Source organism: Pteropus alecto, unplaced genomic scaffold, assembly GCF_000325575.1.
Source record: "Pteropus alecto unplaced genomic scaffold, ASM32557v1 scaffold10, whole genome shotgun sequence".
Taxonomy (NCBI): domain Eukaryota; kingdom Metazoa; phylum Chordata; class Mammalia; order Chiroptera; family Pteropodidae; genus Pteropus; species Pteropus alecto.
Window position 1 is genome coordinate 9,554,931 of NW_006431210.1, and position 27,009 is coordinate 9,581,939.

The 27,009-nt window shown below is 45.6% G+C and overlaps 1 protein-coding gene across 1 annotated transcript in view; it reads right to left on the reverse strand.

Annotated features, from left to right (window-relative positions):
• DCLK3 (doublecortin like kinase 3) overlaps window positions 1–18,414 on the reverse strand; it is a 25,573-nt gene extending 7,159 nt beyond the window's left edge. Inside the window, exon 1 of the mRNA XM_015597290.2 lies at window positions 16,553–18,414. Within this exon, the coding sequence (XP_015452776.1) occupies window positions 16,553–18,364 (1,812 nt within the window). The 5' untranslated portion in view covers window positions 18,365–18,414. The remainder of the gene's footprint in view (window positions 1–16,552) is intronic.
• Between the last annotated feature and the right edge of the window lie 8,595 nt (window positions 18,415–27,009).

Consider the following 27,009-nt stretch of genomic DNA (forward strand, 5'->3'; position numbering starts at 1 on the left):
CAGGTGACCAGCTTTCTAATCTCTAGTAAACTAGTTCCCACTGGCAAGTTAATCTGCCCTGTCTTCCTTCACTCTCAAGGTATCTTCATGCTAGATGATGACTGTTAGGAGACCTAATCTAAAAGAAATGAATCTCAAGAGGTGACCTTAGCAAGCACTTAGATCACCATGCAAGAAAGAAAAAAGCTAAAAATATATTTCACATAAAAAAGAAACAATGAGGGGTAAGTCTAGCATATCCTGCAGCAAGTGGTGCTACCATTTGTACCCCGTGCTACCAAGGTGGTTTTCCACTTCAGGGAAAGGTGAAATGATCAGGCACAAACCCAAACCACAACCTCCTGCAACACTAGTTGGTACCCACACAGGAAGGTAGAAGGGCAACCTAACAGGAGGCTTGGCCCCCAAACATCAGAGACTGTTTAGACTCAGAGCAGCTGCTTCCCCCACATGAGCCTCACCTAGACAGAGGTTTCAGGATACTAAGAAATAAAGGCACAGTCCCTCTTTCTCAGGATTTAGGAAGCTGGGCGATACCTGCCTGCTTCTGACCCTCTGGCTGAAGCAGCTCGAGGCCCTGTTCTGTAGCTATCCCCGGCAGCCGCACCTTGCAGCTGGTCTGTGTACACCTGGAAGATTCTGGCTCCATGCCAGGAAGGTGTTCTGAGCCCTGTCAGCAGCCTGTCCACCCAAGCATCACTGAATTCCTTTGGTCACAGAAAGCAGCCTGCGCCATTTCTTAACAGAAAGCTTTGAATGAAAGATTCTGCAAGTGTGGCATCTTTTCCTCCCTCTGCCTCTTGGGAGGAACCTGCTTGGCACCCTTGCTTACCAATATAAAGGACAAAGCTTGGGGCTGTCAAGGGTCTCAGGCCCAGAGGAGAATTTATCCATAAGAGGGTAGAGAAAATAACGGAATCGAAAGAAAGGAAGGAAGGGAGGGAGGGAGGTTGGGAGGAAGGAAGAGACAGAGGGGAAAGATGAAGGGGAGGAAGGGAGGGAGAGAGAAAAAGAGACAGAGAGACAGAGAGAGAGAGAGAGAGAGAGAGAGAGAGAGAGAGAGAATGAGAGAAAGAGAGAGAGAATGAGAGAAAGAGAGAGAGAGAGGATGTTGAACTTACAGAAACAGAGTCGAACGGTGGTTTCCAGGGACTGGCAGAGGGGACATGGGGAGACGTTGGTCAAAGGGAACAAAAATTCAGTTACGCAAAGAATAAGTTCTAAGGATCTAATGTACAAAATGATGACTGTAGTGAATAGTTCTGTATTGTACACTTGAAATTTGCTAAGAGAGTAGATCTTAAGCATTCTCACCAAAATAAATAAATAACTATATGAGGTGACGGATGTGTGAATTAACTTGATTGTGATTGTGGGAATCTTTTCACAATATATACATATATCAAATCATCACATCGTATACTTTATGCATGTTGCAATTTTATTTGTCAATTATACCACAGTAAAGCTGGGTGGAAAATAAATTAGTGCATACTTTTCCTTAAAACATAAATTTTGTTAACTATAAGATTAAATAAATTCATATTTAGTTTTTCTCAAAGCAACTTCTCAATAAAACTTTTATTTTGCACTTTAAAAAACAACAGCAACAATAACAGCCCTTTTGCTGCCTTTATCTTGAAATAGAGAGTTCCAGGGAACTCTCAGAAACGGCCCCAGCGACACAGCCACCCCTCCCGCTGAAGGGACCCCTCCTGGACCCTGCACAGCCTCAGGAATTTATGGCAAAGCCCTCTTGGCAACAACATGGTACCATTCAGGGGTGAGGACCACCAGCTCTGCCTCCTGCTGGTTCCGGTTTGCCTCCAATCCACCTGCCTCTGGTTCTCCTGGGGGCCTCTTCATGGGCTTCCTCACCGCCAGCTCTTTGCTGAACGATCAGGTGTCATGTACCAGTTACAAGCACAGATGCTAAAGCCCAACAGTCAGGTCTGAACTCCAGCTCACCATTCACTGTGTAACTTGCCCTCTGGGTGCCTCCATCGTCTCATCCAGAAAATGGGGATGTGAAAGACCTTACAGGACTAGGATGAGGACCAAATGAATTAGTATTCATAAGGTGTTATAAACAGCATCTGAACCTAAGAAACACAATGTAAGTGTTTGTTGAATAAACTGTATTATATCAGCCAACATAACAGTTCACCTCTGAATAGCAGGACTGACTTCAGGTGAAATGAGAAGGACAGGAAGTGGGCATTGATATCTTCCTGCTCCTCTCTCAAACGTGAGGCCCCTTACGAGGCAGGGTGGTGGTCCACCCTCTGCTCTCACAGCTCCAAAACCCTCCCAACTCTCACCTGCCTGCATCTCATTCCAGAAGCTGAATGCTCAGGCCAAAGGGGCCCTGAGCAGTTAATGATAGCAGTGTGGAACTTACTGGAATAAGTCTGGAGAAATTATCAACTTGTCTGCAGGCACATGCACTCACATCTCTAATGGGATGGGACAAAGGATCCCAAAGCTCCTATCAGTGCTTTGCAGGCAGAAGGGCCAGGGGGAGCACCCTGGTCCTCCCTGGTCCTCCCTGTGCTCCATTGGAGCCCTGGGCACAGCAGCACCCGGAGGTGCAAGGTTCATCCGTTCTCCCTCAGATGAGAGTAAGTTCTCCAGACCTTTTCTGGATCCTGCCAGTGAGCTTACAGCTCTGCGCACAGAATATGTCTTAATTATCGAGTCTGAGTCACCACGAGGCACTCTAATCAATGTCTCCATAATTAACCTAACCAAATGGAAAATCATAGATGTAGAACGAAAATGTGATTCTGCCTTGGTCTGTGTTTCGAGACAGACATAGCCTGAAAGGAGACGAGAGAGGTAATTATTAGAATAATTCAGACGACAACATCTAGTTTGAAAGGGAAGGACAAAGATAGTGTGCTGCCTGAGGTTTCCAGATGGACCAGCTACATTAATCACATTTGCTGGGTGAGTAATGAAAAAACATGTCCCTCACAAATATTTGTAAATACTCCCAACCGAATGATCAGCATTCAAAGCATTTGACTGACTTCATACACCGAGACAAAATATCTATTCCTATGTGAAATAACGAAATTCCCGTCCTCACAGAAACCACCCCCAACTTCAAAACCTGGCTCCACAGAGGTCGTAGCGGATTCAATATGGCAGAAACTGAGTCTTTCATTTTGAAATTTCATTATGTTAAATGTCCAGGTTCTGATGGATACATTTTTCAAATACCGAATCCATTTTTTAAATCATTTTATGGCCTTTCTAAAACATATTCTTCTTCTTGTCTCTTCACGGTTTAGCTTTACCCTTGGAGTCTTAGGATCAACCCCCTAGCATCACCAACAGATGGAGCAGAACCTGGGGGCGGGGCGGTTAAGAACTGTGCAGATGCTTGTCCCTTCCAGAAAGCGGCCGGAGACTGCTGAGTGTCTTTAATTCTTCTGTCTCCAGGGTCTGCTGTCAGGAGTTATGTAACACTCTTCAGTGCTGTCCTTGTATTTCACCTACGTAAGCAGTTTAATTACACTGAAGGTCATGCACCGACTGTGTGAATTTCCTTTCGTTTTGTTTTTCCAACAGGCACCTCACATTCTTGGCTTCAGAAGAGTTCTTATCTTAATCCTTGAAATCAAAGGAATGACACCTTCCTGGACTAATTCTTCCTCCAAAATCCGTGGGACTTCTGAAACCATCAAATTCGCCACCCAAACAGGAAACTTGTCTAAAACATCCTCCCACCAGACTATCATTCATCCCTGATGGAAATCTCAAAATGGCAAAGAGTCCACAGCTCTATACAGCAGGCCATCCTATTTGTAGCCAGCCTAACTTACGAGGAGATTCACCCCTGTGTGGATTCAGAACTGCACCCCTACCCTGTTTTCTAAATCTGCCCTCTGGGGTGACACTGAATAAAGACATGTCCCTTCCAAAGATGGGAAGCAAGTCCCCTGATCCCCCAGGTTGCCTGGCTTCTCTGAGCTCACATCTGAGGGTCCTCCAGCAGATCATTATAGGACCTGGTCTCCGACCTGTGGCTCCTCTCTCACGCCTTCCTGTGCTAAGTGCAGTACCTTGGCCAGCAGCAGCAGCATCACCTGGGAGCTCATTAGTGACTTTGGGCTATCCTAGACGCGCGGGGCTGGAACCCATATCTCTACAAGACCCCAGGGTGATTCGCGTGCACCGTAAAGTTCTGGATGATCCCCACTGCATCGGTGCCTCTTTTAATGGAGATCGCCGAGAAATGGACACCACACACCAAGTGTAATTTGATCAGGGTAGTGGATCTCAGGACTCTCAACTGACCAGGAACTGAGTGGCCATCAAGGCAGCCACAGATCCCCCACCAAATGTCCCACAGAAAGGCTTTTTGAAGGGATTGGAACATGCCATCCCAAATTATGCCATTTGAACATTTTAATTCTTTTGAGCTGAAGATACTTGAGAAACAACAGATACAGGAAAGATACTCAGACCTCCCCTTTTCTACCTAAGAGCAGAACATAATATTTCCCATGAGGAAGGTAGCCACCCTATAGCGGAAAGGGCAGAATGCTCTAAAGGATCAGAGACTTCTATCAGCCCAGAGAGGTACTGTGAGAGGCATCTGCATAACTAATCTTACTAATTCATCTCTTATCTTCCACTAGTTTCCCCAACGGATTTACCTTCCACAGTTTGCCACCCCTAAAAAGCACAAATCCCTCTTCCTTTGTCCTGTCACTTCTCTAAACATTCATTGTTCTTTGATAAAATGGTACATAATCCTCAAACTCTAACCACACCTTTGAGCTGTTCATCACTGAGTCTCCCGCCGGTGTGTACAATGTACACATAAAGAAACTCTTGCTTCCCTCTTGTTAATTTATCAGATGAATTTCCAAGGTCCCAGGCACAAAACCTAGGAGGGTAGAGGAAAAAAGTTTTCTTTTTTTACCTTCCCTAAACTTTTGTGGACCGGAGGTGGTTGAGGGCCCACCCATGGCCCCAGTGCACACATCCGACCTCACCCTCAGCCACGTCCCCATTTCTCTCTCTCCTGGTCTATCTACCCTCAGGGCTCCGGGTCATGGTCCCTCCCAGGGTTTGCTTTCAGTTGCCCGCTAACCGGAAGAGTCTTAGAGATTAATTTGCACAGAACTGTCATGACTGTTGATCCATCTGCATCCATCACCCCCTTTTCCAGCCACACCGAAGTACCTTGCTTTGAATCCACGTGATCTATACTACTTACATAAGCACCCAGAAAACATCTGGATGGTCTCAAAGCTTCGAGGGAATCTTTGTTTTTCTGAACTATTAGCCTCCATTCTCTCCTTCAATCCTAAATCAATTTAAATGTGATCTTGAAGTTATCATCTCTGAACAGAAGATGGCAGCAGAGTATACACCAAATAGCAAGAGACTGCCTTAAGAAAAATTACTTGACGTAAGACTTATTTACCTTGGCCAACTTCCCACTTGACCCTTCATGGTTCCTCTGGCCTTTTCTTCCATGATTCCATTTTCAACTGGCTGTGAGGACTGACTTGATCTTACAAACCAATTCACATCGAAATGCCAATGCCTAAAATCAATTTACATTTCCATTGCAAAAGATACTATAATACAAAAGAATGACAAAAAAAAAATCAGTGGGGACAAAGTCTTCCCTGGGACCTGTCACATGACAGGCCTATGACATTCTTTTGGTGTCTCCATATCATACCAGTTTTTTCTACTTAACATTTCACATTCATTCAACAAACATGAATTAGACGCCTACCGTGTGCCAGGCACTGTTCTAGTAAATATAGTAAATAATATTTAAATGAATATGTAATGTCAAGTAGTGAAAAAGTAAAAGTGGGATAAAAGCCATATCGTCTATTACAGTATCCGCGAACCACAGGTGGCTGTTTATTTTTAAATAACGTTTGAAGTTCAGTTCCTCAGATACCCAAGGTGCAGTTCAAGTGCTTGTGTGCTTAGTGGTTCCTGTATCGGGCAGTGGAGACATAGGACATTTCCATCATCACAGAACTTTCTGTTGGACAATGCTGGGAGAGACAGTGGCAGGGCACGGTGTTTTAAATAGAGTAGTTAAGGAAAGACTCGCTGAGAAAGAAACATTTGAAAAAAAAAATCAGGGGTGAGTCATGTTACAATCTGAGAAGCAAGCTTTTCGGGTGGAGGAAAGAGCAAGTGCAATGCTTGGCCCGAAGGAGGAACCACAAGCAGGGGTGGGAGAGGAGTGAGTTGGTGAGTGGGTGGTTGGAGTGGAGCTTTGAGTGGTAGGCAGAGGTCCCATCGTGCAGGACCTTCTAGGCTGTGGAAATGAACTTAGCCTTTATTTTGCGTGTGATGGGAAGCTGACAGCTCTGAACAGAGGAGTTACAGGTTCTGACCTGCATTTGGAGAAGATCGGGCTGCTGAGAGGAAGATGGCTTTTGAGGAAGAGGAAGGGCCAGTGAGGAGGTGAATGCCATACTCTCAGCAAGAGGTGATGATGGATGGGTCTTGGGAAGTGCAGTGGAGATGGGGAGTGTCATCACAGAGAATGCACTGAATGTGAGGATGAGGAAAGGGAGGACTCGTGGGCGACGCTGAGCTCCCCGAGCGGAGCAGCTGGGTCAGTGGTGGCCCCATCTTTCTTTCTGACGGACAAGGGTGGTTTCAGGACAGCATGGGGATGAGACCCTGACGGGGGTTCAGGATAAAATGGGAACTGCAAATGGTGAGTGTAGATACCATGTTCAAGGGGGTGTGTGTGTGAATCATAAAAATGGGGTAGTAGGTGAAAGGAGGTGGAAAAAACAAGTTTGCTTTTGTGTTAAGTTGGGAGACACAGTATCTTCATACTGTACACATTTATACTGTGTATCTATGTGATGACGGAGCCACTCTCCGGTTGGGGAACTCTGGGAGAGGCACAGGGTCTAGGTGAAATCAGTTTCAGCATCTTGAGTTTGAGATGTTTATCACATCAGACAGCGAGGTGGCAATATGAAGCAGGCTGCTCAATAGGAATCTACGGGATGTGACTGGGAAGCATCCACAGTGCGGCACCCATTCCCTCATGGGCTGGACTGGCCACACGTTAACCACCCACCGGGTTAAAAACACAGTGCATCCTAGCTCTGAGCTCAGAAACGCCCAGCAGGCCGACCTCCAAGAGTCCCTCAGTTTAGTGTAACCTCAGTTTCCCCATGTGCACATGAATATAGGGAGGCCTTCCCCATAGGGTCAGTGAGAGAATTCCAGGAAAATGTAAAGCACAGAGATTAGTGACCATCATGTTGACATCACGGGACGTGGGCTCTAACTGGGTGGAAGCACCCAGTTAGGAAATTTTCGACATCACAGTGCAACAAAGCCTAGGCAGTGGTTCTCCACCAGGGACAATCCTCCACCACCAATGCCACCAGGGGATATTTGACAATGTCCGAAGACATTTTTGGTTGTCACAATTGGGAGTTGCTACAGCACCAAGTGGGTAGAAGCCAGGATGCTGCTAAGCCGCCTCCAGCACCCAGGACAGGCCCCACAACAAAGAATCGTCCGGCCTCAAATGCCAATGCTGCCCATGGAGAGAATCCTGGTGTTGGACAGTAGAAATAAGGCCATAATCATCAGGTTCAGACTAAAATAACTACGTGCTGGTGAAAGACAATTGAGGGAAGTAGAAAGGTAGTTACACATGCTTGGCCCAAAGTGATTTCCTTGTCTTTACTTAGAGTATGCTCCTCCCCACTAGCTCCTCGGCCCCCCGATACTGAAACCTACTCAGCTCCCCCACTCTCAAAGGACCAAAGTCCATACTCGGCATTAAACTTTCTCGGGAAATACATCATCTCATCCAAAGTCACGTAACTGAGTTCTTGACACGTGTTATGCAAAAGAATTCAGAACTGGGATTGAAATGTACCTGGATTTTTGTTTCATCTCTGCTTATAACCTAAACGAGCCATTTGGCCTCAAACAAGCCATTCTGAACCCACTTTCATCCCCTACAAACTGAGGGAGTCGTCTCTAGATTTCCTGAGCAGACTCGACTTTCTGTTATGCTACAATCTACAAGGATCTGAAACCACGTGGCAATAAAGGATCCTTCTCAGCTCAGTGTTTGCATTCAGGAGCAGCAAAAACAGGTTGAGAGGCCACCGCCCAGTGCCAGTCACACGCAGTGCTCAAGAGCATGGGTGGGTCCTGAGTTTCGAATTCCACTTCTCCTTCTTGGCTGTGTGACTCTGAGCAAGTTACTCAACCTCCCTGTGCCTGGATTCCTCCCCTCCTTTGGAGCGGGGTAAGCGTACTGACTGCCTGGGGTGCATACTGTGGGCAGCACGAGGAGCGGTGTCAGTGAGCACCACGCTCCCCTACCATCTTGAGTACAATTCGGTCCCTTTTAGTTACTTAGGTAAATGGAAATGAAGAATGTCTCAGTCCCCTTCTACCCTTCACCACCATGAGTCCTTGACATGGGTTAAGACTAAACCTTCACCTGCGGTGATACAGGAAACATTACCGCCACGTAGTCACACCTAAGTCCCTCAGAGCTGAACAGCTCTCGCCTGCCCCTCTGACCACTGAGGTAGGTGGGGCTTGATTTGCATGTGACAAACCGACAGACCAAATTTGAGCTCGAAAACTAGGTAAACTAGGGGAAGAGAGTAGCTGGAACCACAAGGTCGTGCTTGGCACAGCCCTTTGAATAAGCTGCTTTGTGATAAGATTTTATGAGGCTAGACAGTATCGAGGTATTAGGGAGGGGCCCCTTATTCCCTACTCCAGTCCCCAGCCCCCAACCACTTGGAAGCCAAGCTCAGAGGGCATGGTTATCAAAGAGACAGTCACGGTTGGATGAAGGGGACCAGCCATAGGCCAGGGCAGGAGGACTGGGGTGGTCTGTCCAGCAGAGTAACAGGTTCACTTCTGTCCACCAGGGCAGGGCAAATGAAAGCAGGCTGAGAAAGGGGAAGCATTTAAGAGATGCCTTGTCCCATATGATGGGGAGGCTTAGCAGGCCTTTCTGTGAAGTTGGGGGCCCCTGAGAGATCCAAGAGAACCACCCATGAAGTTTGGGGTGACTTTGGGAACAAGCCTGGCAAGCGCTTCTTATCCACACTTCCCTGAAAGCCATCCTCTCCCAGATTTACCCTCTACCAGCAGTGCCCCCCAAAACTCCTGAAAGAGGACTCCAAGCCTCCCTATGATCCCACCATGGAGGTGGGAAGGAGTAAGGGAGGAGGTGTTAGGCTGGCCCAGAAATGGCCCAGTGCCTGAGCAGAAGCCTCACTGGGTCCTGAGCCAGCCCCTCAGCGAGAGGCTGAAGGGACCCAGACAGGGAGCCATGTGGGCAGTCTCTGTGCCCCCTCCCGCTTCAAGAGGTCCACTGTCTGTAGAGGAACAGACGGCAAGCAGTTGCTGTCCTAGGACCTTCCCTGTGGGGAGAAGTACCAAAAGTCCTGGCCACTGGGAACACAACTGAACATCTCAAAACTGTCCTATCCGAGGAAAACGTGTCTTTGGAAATTTTCCCGTGCCCCACTCACTGTACCTGGCTGAAGGGCCAAGGTGAGCCTAAAATAGAAGCCAAAGCATAAGCCAAAGCACGGGGAAATGCAGTGGCCAAAGAACCTTATGCAGCACAGGGCCGCCTGAAACTTAAACAAACAAACATAGGAAGCACCTCCCCTGACTGGCTGGCACACAAGAATAAACAGACCGCAGGGCCCAACCGTAACGCCTACACCTCCCTCAGTCATCATTTCCTACACACCTACCTGCCCTATGGGACAGAGCAGTCTGCATAGCCTCAGGGGTGGAGAAGCACACACAGTGTTTGCCCCTATATCCGAGCACAGGTAGTTCTCAGATTCATTTTCAGGTTCAATGGCAGTCACTGCTGGTGCCTCCCCACGACTTCCTTCCTTGCCAACAGAACCCAGATTCCATCCAGCCTTTGGGCAACCATGCTTCGAGAAAGGCGGGCCCAGCCCAGGCGGCAGTCACGACTGGGCTGTCAATCACCGCAACCACGCCTCTTTCCCAAGGGAGGCCACGTGGCCTGTCTCGGCCAATGAGAAAGAACAGGAAGTGTGCCGAGGAGCTTCTGAGCAAGACTTTCCTCCAGTTTAAAAAGCGAGAACATCACCAAGAGTCGACCCCTGCTTTTCCTGCCTTTTATGTGAGTGGGACAGTGTGATGCTTGAAGTATGGTAGACATTTTGGGGCCATGAAAGAAATTACAAACGCTGCCTTGCTGTCTTTGAACTACTCTATTAACCATCCCTGGAACCGACTGTCTCCAGGCTTCTTGTTACATGAGATAACTAGACATCTTAGTGTTTGAACCCTTGCTCCTCAAAGCGTGCTCTGCAGACCACCTGAGAGCTTATCAGAAAGGCAGCGTCTCAGCGCCCCCAACCTAAATCAGCACCTACATTTTATCAGGATCCCAGATGATTCTTGTGCACAGGAAAGTTTTGAGAAGCGCTGGGTTATACCACTGTTAGCCAGGTAGTCATACTGCAGCTGGAAGGTAGCTCAGCTGTAACAAGGAGAGCCAGCAAGAGTGTTCTCTCCCCTTCCTATCCTCTCCTCAGCCCCTGCGATTCATCCTGCTCCCCCTGGAGGCAGACACGGGCAATATCTTCATAGACACACATCTTTACCTTATGGTTCTGCTTCCAACTGCCTCCTGGGAAAGATAATCAACCTACACGGAACACCAAGCCCATAATTATATGGCCATGCAAGCAATTTGTCAAAATTCCCAAGTTCAACATCTTACCCAGTAAAACCAAAGTTATTTCCAACAGAATTATTATTGTTATGGTCACCATTAAATATTCATTCATGGGCGCTGTAGCGGTGCCCTGAGATCTGAGAGGGTCAAAAAATTCAGAAGTGGTTCCTTGAGGGGAAATTTACATCTCAAGGAGGTACCATGGGCCAAATGCCTGGGGTGCATGCAGCCCACGGGAGATTCCTAGACAAATGACCTTTAACCTGATTCTAAATTTCTATTCATCGGACCGAAAGGGATTTTAAGAGTTTTGTCTAAATATGGAAAAATAGAGTATCTTTGCCCAAAACGGTACATTAGAAATTGAAGGATGGAGAGGAATTAATAATATATCCATGTCCACATTGAATGCCAGTCCTACTGAATACTTCATAATAAGGCTTAGTCAGAACATTGGCAAGGTTTAATGCAGGAATGAAAGAATTAAAGACCAAGAGTTAGTTCCCCACCCCCCATCTCTATTTCTGTCTCTAACTCTATGTCTATTTCAATCTCTCTATCTCCTTCCTTCTTTCTACCCTTCCTCTTCTTACACTTACATGTATAGGATGTCTGGAGGACACAGAAATAGAACCAGGGAGTTTCATGTTATTGCAATTAGACAACTAGACCTTAGGCCTTGGAAACAAAGAGATTCACTGACTTGCTTCCTCAGATTAAAGACATTTCGAAAATAAAGAGTTTTAAGAAGTTTAATCGTAGACCCTCAAATGGCTCACAAGAAGTCAGTCTTTTTGACAGGTGACAACACACAGGAACACAGGTATTAAGAGGACAATAGGAGATTGTTGTTATTTACTAAATGACCTAAACTTCAGGACTCCTTGGGAGAATGAAGTCACGATTTTAGAAGATATTCAACAAGGTGAGTAACTATGAATCATGCTGTTAAGTTGCCTTTGCTATTGATAATTTACTACAGACAGTAAATTACCAGACATTCCCTGTTAGGTGACTATTTCAAAAGGAACTGACAGAAGGAAGAAAACCTCAGTCATTGAGATGACCCAGAATCTAGAATTTTGAAAACTTTAAGAAATTTCTTGAAACCTCTGGCTATATGGACAGCATGTGGATTCACTGACTATATGAGTACTTTTTATTTTCCTAGAAACTGCTGAAATGGATACCGAAAGCCACTCTCACAGATATAAACCTAAAGTCATAACTGCAGAATTCACCTTGATACTCTCTCGAGATAGATTCTATCTCTTATAAACCTATCTTCTTGCTGACTTGATCGATAGTATCCAATGACCTAAAGGCCTATATCACTGTCCTTTTTCTTTGACTTCACGTTATTGCTGTAATCCACATTTCTAGATTTTATTAAGTATAACTAACAAGATATGGTTCAAAGTTGTTACCAATTTTTTAATTAAAGCGGTCGGTATATAAATGCATTCATGAATACTTGGACTGTTAGTGAGAGTACATGGACACCTCCATCTTAGAAGCTAAGGGAAAAGGAGACTGAAATTGGAGCTGGCAGAAGAGAAGCCGTGCTGCTGAGAGAGGATTATGCACTGCAGAACCACCAACTAACAGAGCAAGAGTCACTGAATCCTTCTCATGTGTCAAAGTGGCAATGGTAAAAGAACTTAGGGAATTAAAATGAACGCAATAATTGAACAAGTTCATTTAGTAAATCACAACGATTTCCTATTGTCCTCTTAATACCTGTGTTCCTGTGTGTTGTCACCTGTCTAAAAGACTGATTTCTTGTGAGCCATTTGAGGGTCTATGATTAAATTTCTTAAAACTCTTTGTTTTCAAAATGTCTTTAATCTAAGGAAGCAAGTCAGTGAATCTCTTTGCGTTTCCAAGGCCTAAGATCTAGTTGTCTAATTGCAATTGTCTTTAAAATAAAGATTGGGCAAGGAGGGCCCATTTGTTTGGCCATTTTTTATCCTTTTAGATTTTCTTTGTCGCCCTTGAGACATTGATCACTGCCCTGTCCTAGTCAAAATTCAGCAGTTAAACATCTAGAAGAGTCTGTTCCTTCCAAGAACCATCAAGAGGCCAGAAAGAGGTTACAACTTTTGTCCCCCACTTATCTGTGACCTGTCCCCACCACCATTTCAAAGGTCTCTGCTCCAAGTACTCCTAAGCTTTAGTGCCTGCCCACCCATCTCAGTCCTTTCAGCCCTATTTCCAGACTGGGAATGTGTCCCATCTCTTCCCTTATTCTGGAACAGATTTTTTCAAATGACCTTGCTCCTGTCTGACCGACACCTCTTCAATCTCTCCTCACCCCCACTCAGCTTTCTTTGCAGGATGTAATATCTCCTCTGTTGGCCATAACTAACCTGGCCTGTCTATTTCCCATCCTGTGTGGGCTGGTCTGATCCTCTTCACCTCTCCGGCTCCTGTTTGCTTCTTCCCCTCCTCCTGAGGTCCAGGCAACACCACACAACACATCCCAACCCTGCCAAGGGAGCACACGCTGGCAGGAGAAGCAATTAACACTGATATTTCTGCAAGCTGGAAATTCTCATAATTAAAACTTCTTTGGCAAGATCTCATGAGTCAAAATAACCCAAAGGGAACAAGGGAACTAGCACCTTATCAGAAAATGTGAACCTAAAGTCATAACTGCAGAAATAAATAGACAGTAATATAGGCCTAAAATTTTATTCTGGGGCCCAATTATCAGATACAAATATTCCCTTTGATTAAAACAATGATAATAAGCTTGCTATATTCATTAAGAGCTCTTAGTATATTCGGAAAGTCTCTAAAAGCAATAATTGATGGACAGTAGTTACCATGGTGATATTTACTAATATTAAATCCTAGTCGACCTACCAAGTTTTCAAAATCATTATTATATCAGCAAGTTTAGAGATGGCACCTTTCTAAACCCAGGCAATGATCCCATTGTCAAATCTAGCAAAACCCAGATCTGTCTGAAAAAAGCAAAGAGCACTAACATTAGTGTTTAGATTTCTGACATAACAATACATTGAACTTTACTCACCCAGAAAAAGGACAAACGGTTTACAAATGTGACAGGCCTGTTCGTTTTGATAAATGTAAGCTGACAAAATTATCCATAGGAAGAAAAGATATTAACCTATTCCACAAAAGATGACTCAAATACTCAGCTTTTCGCAGTTTCTGAAGGGCCCATACCACTACCAAAAAAAAAAAGTTTTTATTTGAAAATAAAAAAGTGGGCTTTCTTCAAATTCAGAAAAAGGATCTAAATATCAGATACTTTTAATACCAATAGACAACTCATGTATATAGACTGAAAAAGTATAGCTACTCTGAAGTTTTGCTTCTCAGAACACACATACACACAAACACACTCACACAACACACAAACACACTAGAGTCTCTATTGTCCAAGCCTCACTGCCCTTAAGGACACCCAAAACACATATTTACTGACATTTAAATCTATGAAGAGCTGTCAGATGACTTCTCTGAGGCAGTTAGCTTGTCCACACTAAATGTTCACCTTGCAATTTTCGACTTCCTAAAGGGAACTTGATGCAGTCTAAACCGGTGATGACTTTCTCCACTTCAAAACCTGCTGACAAGTAAGTCCCTTAACACAAGGAGAGTCTCTATTGTCCAAGAGATGAGCCAGCTCGACAGATTGGTTGCAGAACCTTGCTGAGAAAATGCAAGCTCAGATGACTGTCCCCAAAAGAAAACGATCCTCTAGGGTAAACGATTTCATCCCGCTTCCTGGTATAACATGGAACTTGTATAACAGTGATAATGCTTTCAGGGGCACAAGCCCAAAGCGCTCAGCTCATGAAACCAGCCCAGGCCTCTAGTCAGAACCTCTCCTGCTGAGACGATTCGGAGAATACTTCAGAGGGTCATTAAACAACACCGCTCTGTGGCTAGTCCAAAGTAGCCATGAGAAACAGCGTACAGCACATCACGCATGGAGATTACTTGGGCTCAGACCCAGAAGACAGAAATAAAAAGCAAGCAAAGGATGGAGACACTCAGGTAATGCAAAAAAAATGAAAATTTTCAAAAGGAGAGTTATTTGATGGTAATTCAGTCCACTCAGGCAACCAGTCAAACTTCTGTAATTCTATGAATTTGGGCAAAAACAAATTTACTTGACTCAGCAGTCAACGTAGACCTCATTTCACCAGATAATTAGCTTGACTCACTCAATGTTTCATTCTCCTGGTGAGAGCATTTACTGACAAATAAATGCACTGGGATGACGATTCCAGGCTGGGTGGACAGCCATTGAATTTTTTTAAAAACAGGCTAAATCCATGCCCTTCCCCTCTAAAAAATGTGGCTCATCAAGATCATGGTCTCCATTCACTATTGCTTTGCCTGCAGCAATCCAGCTTTGCATGCTTATTCAAGATACCCACTTAATATCAGAGCTGCTGATAATAATGACAGTAGCTGCCACCGATGGAGTGCTCGCTCTCTCCCAGGCAGCATGCTCTGTCCGTATTCATTTATTCATCCAACTAATAATTAATGGATGTCTATCATGTGACAGAACTATTCTAGGTTTCAGGGTACAATCTGAATAGAACAAAGTTTCTGTTGTCATAGAACCAACCTTCTTTCCAGTCAGAGGAGAAAGAAAACGGAATAAATACAGAATTACAAGCTGGTGAGCAGGGCTACGAAGAAGAAGGTGGGATAAAGGTGCCAGAGGGTGACAGTGTACGCTGTCCGAACAAAGACCATCAGGAACACACTTGTAATTCAAGAACACCCTGAGTTCCCTGACTCATGGCATCAATGGAGAATGCACGCCACTGGGATTCGGGTATCTATTGAAAGATTCAGGCTGTGTGAGGTGGTTTGGCGGAGGGTTCAAAAAGGTAGATTCTGCTCTGAATTAAATACTGTCAGGAAGAGAGAGTAATTCTATGACTGGGCATCTGAGTGATTCTCATCTAGTGAGGCAGTCACTCACAGTAGCCAGAAGAGGGGTATTTGGCCATAGTTTGGACAATCTTTTTCTTATCTGCATTTGGACATGATTATAAAAGGGGTCTTGCTTTTATCTTGATTCCTCATGGTCAGATATTGGTGTTCTGTGAAACCGTTTGTGTTCATCAGGAAAACACTACAGCTGAGCCGTGAGTGTCAGGCCAGCTCCCACTGTCAGAGTCTCCTTCACTTTTCCCATACTCAATCCTCACGCAACCTTCCAAGATAGGTACTATTACTATTTCTCTTTAATAGTAATTAAAGAGACTCAGGCCCAGAGAGGTGTAGGACTGATTCTAGAGCAAGCAGCTAAGAAAGCCAAGATTCAAAGTCAGGTTATCTGACTCCAGAGCCTGCCTCTTGTCCACTTCACACACAGGTCCCTGCCATGATGAGCCTTTTGAATTCTCGTGGCAAGAAGTTATCTGCAAAAGGGTCGGGGGTGGTTTCAATGGGAGGGTGAACACAAAGCCTACAGGGGAAGCTGTAGGCCAGCTCCGATACCTAGGCCAGCCTTTGTGCAAATGCCCAGTAAATAAGTCCACCTGGTCATTGTTAAGGCAAAAGTATTTTTCTCTCAGGGATGAGGAAACATATTACATTTTATTTAAATTGGAAGGTTTCCTTTTCCATAATTTCATCAAAAACCGATTTATCTCAGCAACTTATGAACTATAACCAAAGTTTTAAATACTGCAATGAGTATGTTACAATAGCGTAAAGGTAGTATTCTAGCGAGTAAGAGTGACGGAGTATGAGGCAATTGGTATTTCTCGTATCCCGCATTTTATAAACACCCTCTCCCATAGCGGCAAGGTCAGGGCTTACCAGCAAGTTCTCTGGCTTCAGATCCCGGTGGACAATGCTCTTGTCATGCATATGGACGAGCGCCTTACACAAGTCGGTGAGCATGAGGGCAGCGTCATGCTCTGGGAACTTGACACTTTCTATGATGGCATCGAAAAGGTCTCCGCCCTGCACGTACTCCATAATCAGGTAGATTTCCGTTTCTGTTTCGTAGACTTCATGCAGTTTCACTATGTTGGGATGAGAGAGGCTCTGGATAATTAAGATCTCACTGTCAACCATGTCCTCCTTTCCTTTGAGTTTGGACTTGTCGATGATCTTCATGGCGTAGGCCTGCCTGGTCTCTCGGTGCCGGCACTCCTTCACCACGGCGAAGTTCCCGTCCCCAATGACCCGGCCCGGCTCATAGTGCTTCTCCACGTTGGCCGAGATGATGCCCGCCGGCCGCCGCTTCCGCCCACCAGGCCTCTCTGACTTGCTTTCTTCCGGCCTTGTTTTGGGCTCCTTTTCTACCCTTCCGAGTTGGTCATCTTTGGAAAGCATCTTTCTCCCTCCTGACGCACATGGCTTTTTCTCCTTTTCTGCCTCCTGCTCTTCCCCTCTGGTCCTGGGAAGCTTCTCAGAGTCAGCCTGGTGCTCCCTGAGAAGCCAGCCGCCATGCTTGTTCCTGGGGTCTTTCTTCCCATCCCTCCGGCCCTCCTCTCTGACAGGTTGAGCTTCCACGAGATCCTTCTTAGCCTTGGCTGCTCCTTGCAGATGACCTTCCTGGCCTCCGGGGTCTCTGTCCTCTTTCTTGTCCGTGTTCTTGCTGGGTCTCCTCATCTCCTGAGTGGGGTTCCTGGAACTGCTCCTGTGGCTGTCACCCTTCCCCTGTTCCTCCCCACCCAGAGGGTTGGCCTCGGGGGACCTCCTGCAGCTCCTGGTCCTTACCAGCTTCTCCACGTCATACCGTTGGGACTTGCCTATGTCTAGCTCACTGGTCCCCAGGGACAGCCTCTCCCTCTGCAGGCTCTGCTGGAGCTCTCTCTCTCTCTTGCACTTCTCACACCTGATAATTTCACCTGAGGTCCTCTCGATCTCCACCCCCAGGTGCTTCTCTCCGTTCGCATGCCTCTCTAAGGCGGCTTCCCTGGGAGGCTTGCTCCCGGGTTCAGGTTCCCAATTCCCCCTCGCCCACTTCTTCGGGGCCTTTGCCCTGTCCTCCGGCACCGGCTCCACGGGGGCCTTCCCCTGGTGTCTGATGGCTGCCTTGGACCTGGCAGCCTCACTGCCGCTCTTGGTGCTCTCCGTCTCCCCACAGTGGTGACTCCCTTTCAGAGCCTTGCAATAAAGCCTGCTTCTCAGCCTCGGAGAAGGAATCCGGCCATGCTGGGTCAATGTCAAGGCCCGGGCTTTACTGGGGTACAGTTCTTCTATGGCCACCTGAATGTTCTTCAGTGTCAGTGGTTCTTTGCCCACGGCTATGAAAGCATCCCCTTCCCTGAAGAAATCAGAGACGCTCCTGATTTCTTTGCCCTTGAGGTTAAACAGTTTTCTCACATGATCGCTCTTCCATCTTGGAAAGCCCAAGGCCTCTGAGACATCCGCCAAGAGCTGCTCGAAGGTCTGCACTGACCGCCTGTTGAGGAGCAGGGTGATCTTCCGCAGCGGGTGTCCGCCCAGCCTCACCACGGTCACCACCCTGGGCTTCAGCGGGCTGTTCTCAGCATGGGTGGAGTGGGAACCATTCTGAGGGCTGAACACGGGCACCACGGAGCTGCGTGTTCCCGGGGACAGTTTCTCCAGATTCCCTCGGCCAGCAGGCAGCCATGAGCCCTGCAGCTTCCGCTCCATGATTCTCGAGCTTAAATATTTTAGAGAATGGTCACATAGGCCTCGATGTCCTGCAAGAGAAAAATAACAACACAGCGTTAGTCAAAATGGGTTCAAAGAGCTCTCCGGCCTTCACCAAGACTTTGCTAAAGAGGACTGATTCTATTATAGTTTATAAGAGAGATCTTTGAGAGTCTGCTTGAAATGGAGACTAAGCTCCAGGCTCCTCTGTGAGAGGCCAAGAGCAAAGAACAGAGTCAGCATGAAGCCTGAGGTTGTCTCTCTAGTTTTCCCAGGGACTCCCAGGTTGGGCCGTGCCTGGGGAGCCCTTTCTAGGTGAGGCCTGACCCTGAGAACACAACTCCCACTACTTTAAAGTGAGTTGACTTTCAAGAATCTACAGCTGAGATAAAAGGCCCGAGGTTTGCTGCTCAGGGAATACCAACAAGAAGTCAGAACATTCTGGAACTTTGATGGACCCAAATCTTATCCACCACAAGTTTTGTCAGCTCAACTTTTAACCCACTCAAGATGAGGTGATGTGTGAAGAAGTGGTGATCACAGAGTTTGAGATGGATCTGGATTTAAAACCTGTCATGGCTACTAACTATATGTGTGAACTTGGGCAAATTACTCACATTTTGGTTCTCTTTCATCTATAAAGTAGGAATGCTAACACCTTCCTCCCAAGGTTTTCATGAAGTATAAATAAAATAATTACTGTTCACTTAAAGCCATGCTTGACACACACAGTAAGGGCACAGTGATTGCCAGTTACCAATACTGTCCTCACGATCTTAATACCTCTTTTGTAGGACCATTTCATTTTGGTAGCGATATAATCTACTGATAAAGTAAAATTCTGCTGTGCTCAGGTTCACCTGGCATAACAAAAACTCACGGACCAACATAACATCGTGGGCATTTCTTAAAACTCTGAGATTCTTTTGCACTGGGGGTTGTAAAAAAAAAAAAAAAAAAAATGTAATCTACTGATAAGGTAAAATTCTGCTGTGCTCAGCTTCACCTGGCGTAACAAGAACTCATGGACCAACATGACATCGTGGGCATTTCTTAAAACTCTGACTGAGATTCTTTTGCACTGGGAGTTGTAAAAAAAAGCAAGAAAATTAAAGATTTTAGTCTAGGTATAGAAACTCTCTTCTCTAAAAGGTTTCTCCTCTTATTATTTAAAAAAAAAAAAAAGGAAAGAAGCCAAGGTCATGTGATCGTTCAGAACTTTAATAACGAGAATGTGTTCATTCTCATTGTATTTCCAAATAAACTGAATAAATGAGTAAAACGAGACTTTGTATTTCTCGGTCAACTGTACCCAGCCAGAATAAAGTACTTGAGGCAAACGTGTTTCAATTTCAATTTCTGTCCAGGTCAGGAAAAGAAACAGGAAAATGAAAGAATGTGTAGCTCAATTAAACCGTGAGGGTGGGCTGTGAGTTATTAAAGTTACCCCACAGCGTCCATATGTCATATCCTACATGTAGGAATCTGCTGTTTATGCTTCCTTTAAAAAGAAGTTAAAAATAATCTTTTAAGTGCATTTGAGTTGTGGCAGAAACCCCGGTGGTGCCAGGATGGGCAATTTGGCGGAGCATATTTACACGGAATGTTTTTTTGTTTTTTAATTATAACATGCAATCTGTTCTGAGATGATTTCCATCTAGACACAGGTGTCAGATTGGATGACAAGTGGTGGCTGGTACTGATCTTCCCACATGCCATAAACTTAGGAGCTTACAAATCACGTTTATGGTTTAACTATTTCCGGATAGCTGTTACTTCTTTTCTTCAGAAAAGAAGAGGAAAGAGAGAGGCACAGCAGTGGTACCAGTTGTGTTTTCACTGGAAAAATCGAGGACAGGTGCTAAGGAAGGTGATCTTCAAATGCGTGTGCATGAAAAGACCAGTGTTTTTCCTCATTTGTTTTCCTTGCGCTGCTTCTCACAGAGTGGGACCCTCGATACATACTTGCAGGCTAAGTAAATGGAAGAGATTTCTTATTCCGAGGAAGGGAGAGGAGAGGGATTTTCAAGAGAGAACCAGGAGGACAAGGGAGTATTCGAGATGTCAGCGAAGCAAAGAACAATACTCGTTAGAACAGGACAAACGCTGTGGGGACTCGCATGTTGAGTGGCAACTGAGGATGACAGAGAGGCAAATCATGATGGAACCAGTGGCCTCAAGGTCTCAAACCATGAAATTGTGGAGTTTGGGTGTGATGACAGATGACTCGGCCCCGTGGTACCCAGAGTCGGGGCCAAAAGGGGCACACTCCCTGGGATGGCTATGCCCAGCCAGTTTCAGTAGACGCAGCCTTGGAGCCGGCTCTCATTCTTGCTGGTTAGGGGAGCAATCTGGAAACACCCCATCCATGAACCCAGGAGAGGCTCCATGAGAGTGGCCCCCATCCCAGGGTGCAGACGCAAAGAACGTGAAGGCAGAACAGCTCAGCCTCCACCACACCGCCATCAGGCATGCTCAGTCCACTGCCCAGATGTTCTCAAACTCATTTAAAACCTCGGCAGCCTGAGGCAAGCGTGAGAACTCAGTACCCCTTCTCCCCCATCTTAACTGGGTTCTGTCTGCATCAAACTACAAGGCAGTACTAGGAAAACAATCGAGATGCAAATATTGTTATCCTCTCTTCCACAAGCTCTCCTCCCTCCTTTAAAATTCTCGGTCCAGAGCAAAATTTTCTTCAGCAAAGGTAACAGAATAAAATCAGGAGACGCTGAATGCCTGGTCCTTGGTCAGGGAGAGCAAATATTAGAGAGAGAAAGAACATAACACATCCCTTGGGCCCTGGGCTCAATCTCCAGGAACGATCTCATCTCCCAAAGACTAGAGCACACTGAGTACTTTCAGGCTACTTGTAAGCAGCATCATCTGGGTACCTACCCTAATCACCCCGACCAGAAAGCCAAAGGCAGCCCACATCTACACATCTCCAACAATCTCAAAATCAAGTAAATGAAATCATATGAAATTGCCGGTAGTTCTACCCATTTTGACCTATGAAAAAAATGGAAATTTCATATGGTTCAACCTAATACTATGTAAGATAATAACCCCTATTCTATCCCTACATCAACAGTAAATAGTTAACGAAGGGATAGACAATAAAAATGAAACATCTTAATTCCCAGTCCTCGGTCACCAAGCCCGCAGCATCCCAGGAGGTGACATAGAGAAAAGATGCTCTTGTAGCATTGTTTTCCCATTAACTTCCTAAACCAGTCTCGATTTAACAATACTGCTGCTTTTGCCTCATACGCCACAAATACAAATGCTTATAAGTTTTCTCACCAATGCCAATCTAGCCCCACACATACAATAGGACAAGCACTGCTTTGGCTGAGCCACTCCTCTGCTCAAGAACCTACAATGGCTCCCTATGACCATCCTCGGCTTGATATGTAAGGCCCTCCACAATCCAGCGGCCCCCACCCATTACCAACCCCACTTCACCTTCTCTCCTCCCACCCATCCAAGCCTTACCCCCTTGTAAGACCTAAAGACCCACATCCATCACCAAACTATCCCTGACCTCACAAGTTCACAGGCATAACTCCCTCCTCCAAAGACCTAGTCATTTCATTAAACCAACATTTAGTACGAATGCTTGAGACTCAATGCCAGCACATGGCTGTGGAACACCTGGCCTTCTTTTGGCACATATTAGCTCATCGTTACCTCGTCTTCATAGGTGTAAATATTCTTCCTCTTGACTAAAGTTAAACACTCCAAAAGCAGAGCCCATGGATTATGTAAATCCCCCTACTCCACCCTATTACATACAGTAGGCACTCAAGATTTGGGGAAGCAGTTCCCAGCCCGAACATCAAACGCCTATGTCAAGTCTGAGTCTTCCAGCTCTCGTTGTAAATAATTGAGTGTAACTACTTCCAGCACTGGTAGACGTCACACAACAGACCTCCTCAATAGATTAAATAAGTAAGGTGAAAGAAAGCACGATCACAGGTATCCACTGACTACAAGGATATTTACCAAAGCAGCATTTATAAAGAGCAACTGACACAGGTAGAGAGCTTTGTGAAAGCTTCATTTTAGAGTTGTGCAAAGAACACTAAACAAGGGATCAGATGATCTCATTTAAATCCTGGTTCTACCAGACTCTTATTAGCTGTGTGACCTTGGGAACATACTATAACCTCTCTGTGCTTCAGTTTCCACATGTGCCAAACCTGATATCTCACTCATGCTGAAGGTGCCCAGCACACTGCTTAGCACAGAGCAGGCACTCAAATTGTGTTTGTTTTCTTCTCTAAAAGAAAACAGGCCTTCTAACCTTGGATTTTCCCCAAATCTAAGGGCAAAGAGAATATGATGCTAAAGGTTACTCTCCAGGGCAAATTTGTCATTCATATAGCAATTGAAGTAGAAAACCAGTGGGGACAGAATAGCAAGAGAAACATTCCAGCAAGCGTAAGCATATAGCTCTTCTGGGGAGACAAACCAACTTCCTGCTCACTGATCCCAGGATTCTCTGACTGGTGTGAGCTAATAAACTCGGTAACTACACAGGCATTTCGCCATTATTACCTCTAATGGGTTCAGCTCCTATCTGCTGCGACAATTCAGATAAATTAACATAACCTGATTCCACAATGGTCAGCTCTACTCCTTATTACATTGAAAAGGCTATCGAAATGACTGGAAGGAAGTCACGTTAACCCAGTTTCCTGTCTAATCATTTTTTATTACTTTGTTCGGGCTGCTAATCATTGAGTTTAGGATCAAGAAAAAACAATAAAGAATGTACTGTTAAAATTAATCTTTTAGTTGTCTTTTTTTAATCAGAACAAAGAGAGTGTACCTTTTCCTAAAGTGACTAAACCAGCAGCTACCACTTCCGGTATACTGTGTTCTAGAGGGCAGGGCTTCTCGAATATTAATATGCACACACACACCCTGGGGATCATGCTAAAATGCAATTCCTAATTCAGTCTGTCTAGGTCTAGGGTGGGGCCCGAGGGTCTGCATCTCTAACAAGGTCCCAGGTGATGCCAATGCTGCTGGCCCACGGACCACAGAGAAGCAAAGATATAGAGAGAAGTTCAAGAGCATCCTTCTGGGAGTGCTGGTCAGCTGTAACTAATTTCAAAGTGGGCCATCCATACACCAATCTCTTTGAAAAGTGTGATAACAAACAGCATGTTTATTTTCATATGTGGGTAAGCGATGGTATGATATGGAATCAAAACATGACATCACCAGTGTAATGAAACAAAAAGTCCAGTCATCGTTTCTTTGTCAAAGGGTTTTCTCTAGAGCATAGTGAACAGAAATGGGGTGGGAATGATCTAGAACGCAACTACGGAAAGAAGACCAGCAGTATCGGTAACACCTGGGAGCTCATTAGAAATGCAGAATCTCAGGCTCCACTCCAGACCTACAGAATCAGATTTTGCATTTTAACAGACCCTCAGGTGGTCTGGTGCAAATGAAAGTTTGAGAGGTCCTGCTAAAGACTATTTCTTGCTTCACCGAACTGGTTACTGGAACCAAAATATTCAGACCATGACAAGAGAGACCATAAAGGGATGTAGACTAATTTACATCCCTTCGATTAGCCCTGGAAATTTGGCAGTGTGACCTACTACATCCAAACTGGGATCCAGGGACGGCTCTTAGCCCAGGGACGCATTTATTTTTCCATTGTCTATTTGTACCGGTTGCCAAATGGGCAGGCAAGGGGGTGGTTGAAGGGGTAAGAAGGAGGTGCTTTGTGCACAGGCACTGGCGGACAGCTGGGAGGGGAGAGTAAGCATAGGAGGCAATGACAAAAGAAGGGAGGACATAATATCTGCACATAACCCTCGGAGCACAGGGTTAAGGATGGACGTCAAGGGAGCGTGTTTCAAAAGCCTGTGGGAGGCACTGGGACCCAAGTGATGAGGTACATACAACAGAGTAAGCAGCACAAGCCCCAGGACCTTAGGGGGAAGAGGGCAATGTAGGGCTCTGGGGACACACTGACAGCCAGGGGACAGCAAGGGGAGGAGGGAGTGAGGAGAGACATAACAGCCAAAGGAAGAACAGGAGCCACAGTGTACCTGAGCACAGGTGACATCCTGCCCTGAGGACTCCAAGGATGCCAGCTGAGGTCCTGTGTGAGCAGGTAGGGCCACTGGGACTCCGAGCTGGGCATTAATAGTGACACGGCCTCATTTGCTCCCAGGGCTGGCGAGGCCTCCGACATTCCAGGGCCCACACAATAACCGTTTCTCTCCAACGGCTTTTCCTCCAGATAAACCCTTCTCCCAACTTCTGATTATTTTGTCACACAAAGTCTTTATGCTCCTCTTTCGTCTTTGGCTCTGTGTCCCACTGTTGAGCCTCTCCAGATGCTGCCCTGTCCCTCATGTTGTCCTTTGCGATATCTGATGCTGGTCCCTGGGGACAGCTTACCTTTCAGTGTCACCCCTGGGTTTAAAGTTTCTGCCAAACATTTCCAGCTCACCCATAATCTCACCCCTGGGGGGGTCACCGCACACTCAGTAAAATTCCAAAGTGGGCTTGTAAGCCCACTGCTGTTTCCTATGACCTGGATTTTTAATTCCAACTGTCTATTGCAGCTCTGATTCACAATAACCTCTGTTTGGGCTGAGTTTTGCTTTGCCCAGTTCTGTTCAGGTTGGCCCTTTGGGCGTATTCATTTGAAAGGGGAGCACTAAAGCACACTGACCTGGGACCAGTTTGCGGCTGACTTGCTATCTGCAAGACTTCACCATATTTTCCTCTTTCTATCTGATTATCGCATCCCAAGGCTTCCATCGGTCCCCTAGTCCCACTGACCTATGTCACAACAGCATTCAGACACCGGGCTAGCTACAGCTTCCCCACGTTCCATCCATCCTTATAGGTGAGGCTGCAGAAACTCTAAAAGGCAATCCCTTCACCTTTTCTTTTCTGGAAAGACTGAGCACACCTAACTCACTTCTACATCTTGGTGTTTTGGTTTGGACGGATCTTAGATTGATATAAAGACCCCTGGCATATTTGGACCGTCTGTCAGTGCCTGGCCCTGAAGCCCCTCACCCCATTTATTAGATGCTTATCTAAGGGGCTCTGCCACCTATTACTGTACAGGAAAGAGGAGCAAAGAGCCTGTGGATTCTTTAGAAAGTGTTCTTTAAATGATTTTGACTTCTTGGTAAGACAACTTTCATGTATAACATATAATTAAATAACAAGCAAGCAAAACAATGTAAGAGGAAATGTGTCCAAAAATATATAGCTTTCATTCATATTTAACAAAGATGACACAGGTGAAAGACACTGAGGCTGTTTATGTTAAATAATAATAAGGGAATATCATGAATAATTATATGCCAATAAATAAGACAACTCTCATGGATTCCACGAAAGATACAAATTACCAAAATTCACTCAGGAAGAAATAAATAAATAGCTCCACTGTGTTTTATCTGAGGTTTGGGTACACCAGACTGAGGAAGAACTTTCCATAAATATTCAAGACATGGCCATTTACATGATCAATTGGATTTACTGGTAAAAATTGCTTATGTTGAAATATGCACCCTTTGTAAACAAATGTAATGCCACCGATCCAATCTGAAGAGGATGCAAATGAGACTTGTAAGGAGGAGGATCTGTGTGTTAGACAAAAAGGCTGTGTGGGTGAAGATCTCTGCATGGTAGAACTGAAAGGGCCAGTAGCCCACCACCCTCAATTTTCAGATACAACTGTACACCAGAGAGGGTAAGCAACTAGCCCAAGGCCACACAGTTAGTTAGTAAGAACTGAAACAATCCTTCCACAGATCCTGAATCTTTTTGAACAATGGCTTAGACAGGTGTAGGGGTGTCACTTGAATCATGGAATAAAGCAAAGCTCATGGGATCGTGCAGAGGAAACAGAGCAGGACTCAGACTCATCAACGGGCATCAATACCTAAGCAAAGCAGACTCAGTTTAGCTCTGCCCTGATTGTCAAGCCAGCCAGTATCCCAATTGGGCAAAATAAAGTCACACAGTGTTCCCACAGCTGGCAATAAACAAGTAAGATTTTCCCTGACATCCCCATAGGCAGGATGAACTAAAAAACAAGTCCCTGAAGTGTTTTAAGATTCCGGACAAAGGAGAGTGATATTGGGGTAAAGCAGATTAAGGTGCAAACTTTTTTTCCTTTAGGGAATTCAAACTAGGTTTGCTTTTCCTCTCATTTAAAAGTAGGGAAGTCATGATATCAAGACACTGACTGCAAAAGGCCACCATAAAGCTCTAGCAGTGACCCCAATACCCACCCTGAATGCCAGAGCTAAGAGGGTCTTCACCAACATGTCGCAGAGTGCCCACTGGTCCTCACTGGCATGGAGCCTGTGTAGCCACCACCAGCCCGGCCTCCCAGGATGGGTGGCAGGACTATAACAAGGTGACAGGCACAAAGTGGCCTGCATGTGGTAAGCCTCCAGTACATAATGGTTAAATCAGACTGACAGCAGTAGCACTGAGGCAAGCCGGCTGCTCCGCTGAGAAGCCAACCTCAGTGGGCAGAATCTTACCCAGTTCCCTCCAGCAGCCCAACTGCTGGATCTGGGCCTTTTGAGAGCATCATATAAATGTTGTAACAGACTGCTGCCTTCAGAGCAAAGTAAACCCTG